The sequence below is a fragment of the Capricornis sumatraensis genome, chromosome 20 (assembly GCF_032405125.1).
Source record: "Capricornis sumatraensis isolate serow.1 chromosome 20, serow.2, whole genome shotgun sequence".
Classification (NCBI taxonomy): domain Eukaryota; kingdom Metazoa; phylum Chordata; class Mammalia; order Artiodactyla; family Bovidae; genus Capricornis; species Capricornis sumatraensis.
This window is the reverse complement of record NC_091088.1, coordinates 64,281,354-64,291,395: the sequence shown is the minus strand read 5'-3', so window position 1 is coordinate 64,291,395 and position 10,042 is coordinate 64,281,354. Positions and strand designations below refer to the sequence as shown.

General features: G+C 42.8%; 1 protein-coding gene across 1 annotated transcript; it reads right to left on the bottom strand.

Moving 5' to 3' along the window:
* Window positions 1-386: 386 nt before the first annotated feature.
* LOC138096906 (zinc finger protein 665-like) lies at window positions 387-9,535 on the bottom strand. The gene is given in 5 exon segments (XM_068993147.1): window positions 387-2,422; window positions 4,571-4,697; window positions 5,391-5,415; window positions 5,778-5,886; window positions 9,343-9,535. Coding segments are annotated over 5 exon segments (2,490 nt in total).
* Window positions 9,536-10,042: the final 507 nt, after the last annotated feature.

Genomic DNA, 10,042 nt, shown 5'->3' with positions numbered 1-10,042 from the left:
GAGAGAGGTGGGTTCAGGAGGGAGGGGACGTATGTATGGCTACGGCCTGCTCATGTTGATGTACAGCAAAAACCATCACAATATTGAAAAAAAAAAATTTAAGTGATGATGTTAGGCCTGAACACAGAATCAAAGCATTCCCACACCTAAAACATTTGTGTAGTTTTCCTCCAGTTTGAATTTTCTGACGGCCAAAAAGTTGATATATTTTACTGTACTTATGCGTAAGTTTTCACTGCGTATGGATTTTCAGATGATCTGCAACATCATTCCTTGTGATCAAAGGGTTTGCCACATAAATAACATTCATGTGGTTTCTCTGCTGTATGACCTGCCTAATGGGCAGTTCATGCTGAACATGCACTAGAAACTCTGACACATTCACTTCACTTGTATGTTTTTGATACAGTATGAATTCTCTGAATTATAAGGCCTGAACACTAACTAAAGGCTTTGTCACACTCACGAGATTTGCACTAACATGTTTTGCCACATAATTCTCATTTATATGGTTTCTCTCCAGTATGAATTCTCTGATGAACTGCAAGGCTTGTAGTTCTACTAAATGCCTTGCCACATACATCACATTTATAGGGTTTCTCTCCAGTATGAACTCTCTGATGAAAAGCAAGGTTTCTAGTATGACTAAACGCCTTGCCACACACATCACATTTATAGGGTTTCTCTCCAGTATGAACTCTCTGATGAAGAGCAAGGCCTGTTGTCTGAATAAAGGCCTTGCCACATACATCACACTTATATGGTTTCTCTCCAGTATGAACTCTCCGATGAACAGCAAGTTGTCCAGTACGACTAAATGCCTTAGCACACACATCACATTTATATGGTTTCTCTCCAGTATGAACTCTCTGATGAACTGTGAGGCTTGAACTTACACTGAAAGCCTTGCCACATACACCACAATTATATGGTTTCTCTCCAGTATGAACTCTCTGATGAACTGCAAGGTTTGAAGTTCGATTAAAGGCCTTGCCACATACACCACAATTATATGGTTTCTCTCCAGTATGAACTCTCCGATGAACAACAAGGCTTCCAGTATGACTAAATGCCTTGCCACACACATCACACTTATATGGTTTCTCTCCAGTATGAACTCTCTGATGAGCAGCAAGGTGTCCAGTATAACCAAATGCCTTGCCACACACATCACATTTATATGGTTTCTCTCCAGTGTGAATTCTCTGATGAACAGCAAGGCCTGTTGTTTGAATAAAGGCCTTGCCACATACATCACACTTATATGGTTTCTCTCCAGTATGAACTCTCTGATGAACAGCATGTTTGCCAGTACGATTAAATGACTTGCTGCACACATCACATTTATACAGTTTCTCTCCAGTATGAACTCTCCAATGAACCGCAAGGCTTGAAATTTCACTAAAGCCTTTGCAACATTCATCACATTTATATGGTTTCTCTCCCTTATGAGTTCTCTGATGAACTTTAAGTTCTGAGTTCTGAGTAGAGCATAGGCCACATACATCACATTTATATGGTTTCTTTCCTGTATGAAGTCTCTGATGAACTGCATGGCTTGCATTTTGACTAAAAGCTTTTCCAGAAACATCACATTTAGATGGTTTCACTCCAGTATGAGTTCTCTGATGATTTTCAAGGTGTGTACTTTGTTTAAAGCAGTGACCACACACATCACATTTATATCGTTTCTCTCCAGTATGAATATTCTGATGAACTGCAAGTTTTCCAATTTGAATAAAAGCCTTGTCACATACATCACATTTATGTGGTTTCTCTCCAGTATGAATTCTCCAGTGAATGGCAAGTTTGGTAGTTTGATCAAAAGCCTTGCTACACACATCACATTTACATGGATTTCCTCCTGTATGGATTCTTTGATGTCCAGTGAGTTCTGAGTCCTGAAGAAAGGTTATGTCACATTTATTATATTTGTAAGGTCTTTTTTTGTGGGTTTCATGGTCTTGGAACAGTTTTGAAGGATGCATAACAGCATTCTCATGTTTATGAGAAAAGCCTTTGCAGACATTACAAGTTCTCTGAGGTGGTAAACCTGAGGTGCTGACGTTTGTCACAACTTGACTACATTCAAAAATTATCCCTTCAGACTGTACCATCTGCAATTCATCCTGAAAGCTTGATCCGTGCCTTTCAAAAGGTCCATTTCCTGCATCACTTCTACTATGATGATCTCTTCCATCAGTGAGATTTTTGTTATAGGATGTAGACATTTTCTTGTCATTTCTTTCATCGTATGTCCACAGACAATCAAAGTCATGTATATTTTCCTGAATCTTCCTGAGGCGAAAATCTTTGATTTCAAGGATTTCAGTTCTTCCAAACATCACTCTTTGAAAAATTTCCCCTTTCCCACTGTTTGCTTTGGCCCGTAATTTCTTGATCATATGTATATGAGACATATCTACAAGACATAAAGAACCACAGATATTCTATTAATTACAATTCATAAATAAATTATTTCCTGTTGAACACATGATATTATACCAAAGGTCATATCCATCCTGAAGAGAATTATGAATCTTCACAATGATGATCTTAAAACGATACAACACTAAAGGAATATAACTCTTTAAAAAACAGTGATCATAGGTAATTCAAATTAATTTTAGGGTAGTACAGTTTCAAACACAATCAGAAAACATTCATTTTATGCAAACTCACGTCAGTTCACAAAGAAAATGTATTTTCCCACCATGACCTCAAAACTCATCCTACTTTGTACTAAACACAGTGCTGTCTCATAATTGAGGAGAAACTAATGGTATATTGTACACACTTTATGCACACTTATACTTATTTAATGGTAAAGAACATACAGGCCTAGAGAGGTGACTCAGTGGTAAAGAAATTGCCTGCCAATGGAGAAGACATGGCACAGGGGGATATAATCCCTGGATAGGAAAGATTCCCTGGAGCAGGAAATCAAAACCCAGTGCACTATTCTTGTCTGAAAAAAATTCCACTGATGGGAAAGCTTGGTGGGCTACAGTTCATGAGATCACAGAGTCAGACAGGAATGAGCAACTGAGCAAACAAGCGTCAGTCAGGCAATACATGGGAATGGTAAACAAGGCAAAAGAAGCATTCCAATGAATAATGTGAAAAATAAATGGCAATTAGTAATTGTTCCACAAATACTGCATTGAGAAAATAAAGAATTCCGTAAAGTATATATATAAGTTGATGAGCCACAGATACTGAGCTTGCATTGTAAAACTACTCAAGCCCGTGTGCCAGGGGCCTGTGCTTCACAACAAAAGAAGCCACCACAATGAGAAACCATGCTTCCTGCAACTAGCGAGTAGCCCTCTGTCGTCTCAAATAGACAAAAGACCACACAGCAAAAAAGACCCAGTACAAGCCAAAGGAAAAAAAAGACTTTGCCTTCATCTCTGTGGGTGCTACAGCACCACTGGAGGGTGCTGTACATTTCACATGTCAAAGAACACAGCCGTAAGTTAGGGAGAAGAAAACTCTCCTGTGACAGTTCACAAACATTAAACATCTGTTTTCTCACAGAACTCTCCCACTTGGAGAGTTTCCCCAACACTATGAATGGTGTGGCTTCCTCTCTGTCCTTCTGACAGTTGACCTGTGATCACAGTGTGGATACTTTCCCACTCATCTGGATGTTTGCTATTAGCACGTCATTCTCCACAATCCAGGGGTCTTCTTCCTTGTGCCACAAGAATGGAGATAACGTTCAGATCAGAAACACAACTTCCTACTCAGAAGTAATGCCATATACTGTGGCTTCTTCCAGAATCCAACCTTTCTTTTTTAAATCAATGCTTCTGTTATTTTTAATACATTAAGGTACTAATTTCTTCTGGATCAGGTGAGTGTTCGTTGCTGCTTGATCTTTTCTCCAAGCTCAGCAAGTAGGGGTACGCTCCAGTTGCAGTGCCCATGTTCCTCACTTGCTGCGGCTTCTCCTGGGTGCGTGGGCCTCAGTAGTTGTCCCATGTGGGCTCAGTAGTTGCAGCTTCCAGGCTCTGGAGTGCTGGTTCGTAGTTGAGGCACACAGGCGTAGCTGCTCTGTGACGTGTGGGATCTTCTCAGACCAAGGATCGAACCTGTGTCTCCTGCATTGGCAGGTGTAGAATCCAGCTCTTTTGTCAGCCAAGGAATGCAGACATTATAAACCGACAGAAAAATACTTCTCATTAAATTTACTCTCTGCCGCCTTCTGAATGCACAGGGAACAGTATAATATTAAGTACAACATGCAGCAGGGATCCAGTTCCTGTCTAAGAACTACTGAACCAAGAACACAGGGCTAGAAAACAGGCAACTGGAGATTTCACAGTTTGAAATCAGCTTTATAAACACCTGAGCTGTGGAGAAACTCCTTGTGCGTCACACAGTGGGCAGGTCTCCTGAAGGAAAGTCAAGTTTAAACTCCTGATGCCAATCAGGAAGCTTTACATGTGTGAGTCAACAAGGTTTTGAGCTTAGTCAAGAAAAACAGGGGATCTCAAAAGGTACAGAAGGAACATGCAGAGGTACCCCAGGGCAGATCCCCACTTCAGGGGGAAGTGACACTCACCCACAGACAGCAGGTTCCTGAGAATCTCCACCATCACGTCCTTGTACAAGGTCCTCTGGGCAGGGTCCAGGCATTCCCACTCCTCAGGAGTGAAATCTATGAACACATCCTTGAAGGTCAATTGTGCCTGAAATGAAAACAGATTTCACCAAAGGGCCCTAAGGAGGATTCTTAGTTTCACACAAAATGAGAAGAGGTGAGAGGGGTAAAGCTCAATTCACTTGAAGTAATATACTTTCTGATAGATCCATTAAAAGCTGCTTGAAGCAAACTGTTGGTCTGTAATCTAATGTATAATTTCCTCTTTTTCCCTAAGATTATGATATCCTGAATTTGTCATGTATGTGGACAACACATGAAAAATACACAAATTAAACCAAGACTGGGTTGTCTATGCAGAAGTGTTCCATTCAACACAGTGAGTGACACAGTGTCACTATCTAGATGAGTTACAGCAAGACTGGTATCTTCAGAGACGACAAAGTCCACAGTGACTTTAAAAGAACACACATTGTGACGATGACGACATCATCACACTGACGACAGGTGTTTCAGCACGTCCTACACACTAAGCATTACTCTAAAGACTTCACATGGATGAACTTGTCATCAACAACACAGCACATTAGAGAAAGATCTGTGCCCACCTTACTGGGGAGAAAACTCTTGTCACTCTAAGAAATCGCTCAGATCAAACAGTTAAGAAATGAGGCAACAGCACCTGAGCTCAGCTGGTTGGGAGAGACAACTGAACCCAAAGAATCAACCAGTTAACTAGCAGAGAAGGAAAGAGCATCCACAGAGAGTTCCCTGAGAATACCTGAAACAAGTTCAAGGAAGCTGAACTACAATAGAACAGCATAAATGGTCACGATACAGGGTCACACCATCTCCATGGCAACCCTCACAACGTCAATAATCTTACTTTAATTTACATCATTCATGTGATGATGTAGAAAAATCAACGCCATGAAATACACTTAAGAGACAACTGAAACTGCTACAAAGCATACACCATTATTTATAAGCTGATGTTTTTGTAATAAAACCATGGAGTTACATATCCATGCATTCATGCATGCATGTGTAAACACACAATTGATTGAAACAAGAAGAGTTGTCTTTATTTTTTTTCTTTCATTCTATCAATGTGCATTCAGCATCAGCTTTGTGCTTGAAATACAGCAGTGAACATGATGGAGCTTACAATCTAGCAGCCAGCCAGCCAATTTCATCCACAATTTTCATGTTACTACTGAAATCAGTGCTCTGACACAGGCCTGGTGCTAGGACAAGATTAAACAGAAAGTCTTCACCTACATTGAGAAATCAGACAAGGTCTCTGTGAGGAAGAAACACTTAGGATTGGCAAGGTGGGAAATGGAAGAGTGTTGCAAGCAGAGAGAACAGCCTGTGTGCCGGCTCTGAGGCAGGAAGATATTTACTGAACAGAAAGTCAGCCAGTGTGACTGGGACACAGGGAATGCAGATGGGGTGATGCCAGGTAGAGGTAATTTATGTAAGATCTATGGATTTTGGACTTTATTCCAAAAGCTAATGGAAGTCACTGAAGAATGTCCAGGAGGAAAGTTAGATGCTTAGATTTGTTTTTCAGAGCTCAATCTACTGTGTGTGGAAGTTGTTCTTTACCTGCTTACTGATGCCAGACTCTTTGCAACTCTGCTGAGGGCAGCTCACCAGCTCCTCTATCCATGGAATTCTCCAGGAAAGAATACTGGAGTGGGTTCCCGTTCTCTTCTTTCATTGTACTTCTTCCTTCAGTAACTTTGTCAACATTCTATTTCTTTTTCAAAGTTTATTTATTTTGCTTATGTTGGGTCTTTGTTACTGTGAGTGGGCTTTCTCTAGTTCCAGCTGCAGTGCCCGGGCTTCTCCTTGCAGTGGCTTCTCTTGTTTTGGAGCACAGGCTCTAGAGAGTGTGGGCTTCCATAGTAATGGCTCCCAGGCTCTAGGGCACAGGCTCAGTAGTTGTGGCCCATGGGCTTAGTTGCTCTGAGGCATCTTCCCGGACCTGGGATGGAACCCATGCACCCAACATTGGCAGGCACATTCTTAGCTACTGTACTACCAGGGAACTCCTCAACATTATCTTATTCTAGTTCAAAAACTAATAAAAATAATAATAATACAAGCAGAAAATAACATACAGGAGATTTCTTCCAATCTTTATAAAATACCTGTATTTAACAATATGTGGCCCTCCCTATGGGTAAATGGTTAAGAATCCACTGGGCAATGCAAGAGATGTGGGTTGTTGCCTGGTCTGAGATCCCACTTGCTGAGGGGCAACTAAGCCTGTGCGTCTCAATTCCTGAGCCAGAGTTGTAGAGCCCAGGAGGTGAAACTACTGAAGCCGGTGTGCTTTAGAGCCTGGGCTGCAAGACAACAGAAGCCACCACAGTGAGAAGTGTGCACACTGCATCCAGAGAGTGGCCACCACTCGCCAGAACTAGGGAAAAGACACTGAAGCAATGAAGTCAGAGTACAGGAAATAAATATATTTTAAAATTAATAATGTGATTTTTATCCTTAGTTTTAGCTATGTACTTATTAACAAACTCCAAGTTTATTATTTTATTTCATTAGGAAAATACTGAATCAAGATTAGTAAAGTTGGAGAATTCCCTCATGGTCCAGTGGTTAAGATTCCTCACTTCCTGCATGGTTTCAGGTTCGATCCCTACTCATCGAACTAAGACCCTGGAAGCTGTATCATGTGGTCAAAAAGAAAGAAAAAAAATTAGTAAGCCTGATTTCACAATTTTAATTAGATGGTGTAACAAACCACTCTCTAGCTCTGACATCGCTTTCTGAACATTCCATTCCATTCCATTCCCAAACACTTAAGTTTTCAAGGAGGTGCTCATTTAGTTTTAAATGTGCTATAAAAAGTTATAACTGATTTCCACTCATTGGCCTCTTTTGCAGATTTTCCTGTGTACTGTACATGTTAATACCTGTGGTCCACGTACAGCTTCTTTACCATGGTTGACTGAGAGCAGACAGCGCATCCAGATGGGCCCTCAACAGTCCGTGTTGCCCAACAGCACTGAGACCTCGTCTCCAACCCGTGGGTGAGAAGCCCTGCCCAGGATGGTGCCCAAGGGAGCCTCCTCACAAGGGCCAGGTCACCGGGTCATAGGGAGACCGGACCTAAGTGGAGTTGACAGGGCCTGAGGGAAGGCCCCGGGCGAGTGTGCTTATACAGGAGTCACACAGGACGCTCCAGAGTCAGACACGATTAGCGAGTCCTGAGAACGGCATTTCAGGAAGGCAGTGTGAGAATCCACTGAGAATATGACCCTACCTGAGAAAGAGCCATGCCTGACTCCTGTTCTTTCCTCTTCTGGGCCTCTTTGTCCATGAGTCTTCACAGTTCTATCATGAAAGTTGAAAACATGCTGTTTAATGCTCAGCGTCAACACATTCCCTTTCCTCATCCCCAACCACACACACAGGGAAGCCCTAACCATGTGGAACAGACAGTCCTCTGTGGTCACTGTCTCAGGAGGGACTCAGCACAGTCAGCTCCTGCAGAGAGTCCAACACGGGACTTTACCACAATTTCCTTGGCTCACACTCCCCTCCTGGTGAGGCCTCATGCACACAGCAACAGGGGGCACCTCTGCTGACCCCACGATGCCCTTCAGGTCACACAGCAGGCTCTGGTCCAGCCCCACTCAGAGCAGAGCACCCTTCCCTCTCCCAGGGCCTGATCTCAGTCTCAGAAGTGGAGGCTAAGAGCCCTGGTGCTCAATGCAGGATACAATCGGAATCATCTGCAGCTCTGTGCACATTCCCAGGGCGAGGCCCCACCCGAGACCCTGAGGAGCCTGTCTGATCCGGGAGAACCGACTAACCAAAGGAGTATGTGTATACATACCATACACCCTGTGAGCATGTGACACATGTACACTGTGAAATATTTATCACAATCCACTAATGAACACATCCATCACCTCCAAATTCCCATGTTCTGTGTGTGGTGAAATCACCGATGACGCACTCTCGTGAGAAATTCCCAGCATGAAGTAACAGGACAGGATTAACTATAGTCAGCATGCTGCGCATACCTCCCCAGGACGCACTCACTTCACAACTCAAAGTCTGTACATTTTGACCAACATCCCCCCATCTTCCCCACCTCCCAGCCCCAGATGACCACCATCCTACCCTCTGGTACTAGTGAGTTTCATTTTTTTTAATATTCCATATAATGGAAGGACATATAATACCAGTCTTTCCCTGTCTGTCTTAATTCACTTACCATAATATTCTCTACATTCATCCAAGTTGTCCCAAGTGAGACAAATCTCCATAATTGTTTCCAAGAAAGTTGCTATTGAACGAATGAATCTTTATCCCAAGCTACAAAAATAATTAAATGTAAAGAAAGCATAAAGCCAAAAGTAAAACCTACACAAAGAACATGTTGAAAGTTCCTTGAAAAGGCATCATGTAGTAAGAGTCAGTCAGTTCTTGCCCCATTTCTTCTCTCGCATAACCTCGACTCCGCATCAGGAAGAGCGAAGGGGGTGAGGCACACCTGAGACAATCAAGTCACTGCCGCAGCCCCCACCTCAACAGGCTCTACACATGCATGCTCTTTTAATACAAATTATTACAAAATACACATGCCTCACAGACAGAAGTTCTGCAATTCTCATTCTGATCTGTATAATTTAAAGAAGCAAGATTTGCATTAGATTTTAAAGCCAAGAATCAATGTATAACGACTTAATAATTCTTACCCAACTGATTCACCACTCTTCCGGATCTAGTCCCCACCATCACCTGCACACTAGCTGTTTTCACTTCATTTGGTTGATCTGTTTCCCTGCTTCTTTCTACATCTCCCTTTCTCTGCTTGCATCTCTGCTCTCCTGCTGTGCCTGTCCTCCTCTCTACTTCTTCCCTGCCTCCCATCCCGCCTCTCGCTGCCATCTGTTCGCCTTCAAGTTGCTTTCTCTCCAACCTCCCTGGTGATCCTCAGTCTCCATGTATTTCTGCTTTTCTTCTTCCACCTCTGCCCTCCCTTCCTCCCAACTCTCTGGCACTCTCAAGTGGCTATGCTTCCCTTCAAGTCGCTTTTTTTCTCAGCTCCTCCAATCACTAGGAGTCCCCTTTCTTTCCCATCAGGATATTGTTGCTCTGATTCCAGCTCTTGTATCCCCTTTGCAGGCTGGCTGTGTGAACTGCCTCTCCAATGTCGCTCTCTTTGGGACCCCTGATTTACAGCCCCTCTCCCTTGAAGGCTACAGAAGGGGGCGGTAGAAGATGAGATGGTGAGATACCATCCCTGGACTCAACAGACCTGGATTTGAGAAAACTCTTGGAGATACAGGGCTTCCAAAGAGTCGGAATGAACAACCACATCTCCCTATGTTGCTCACCCTTAACTCTACGGAGACCCTGCTTTGCTCTAAATTTCTCTCCTTTCCCCACTCGCTC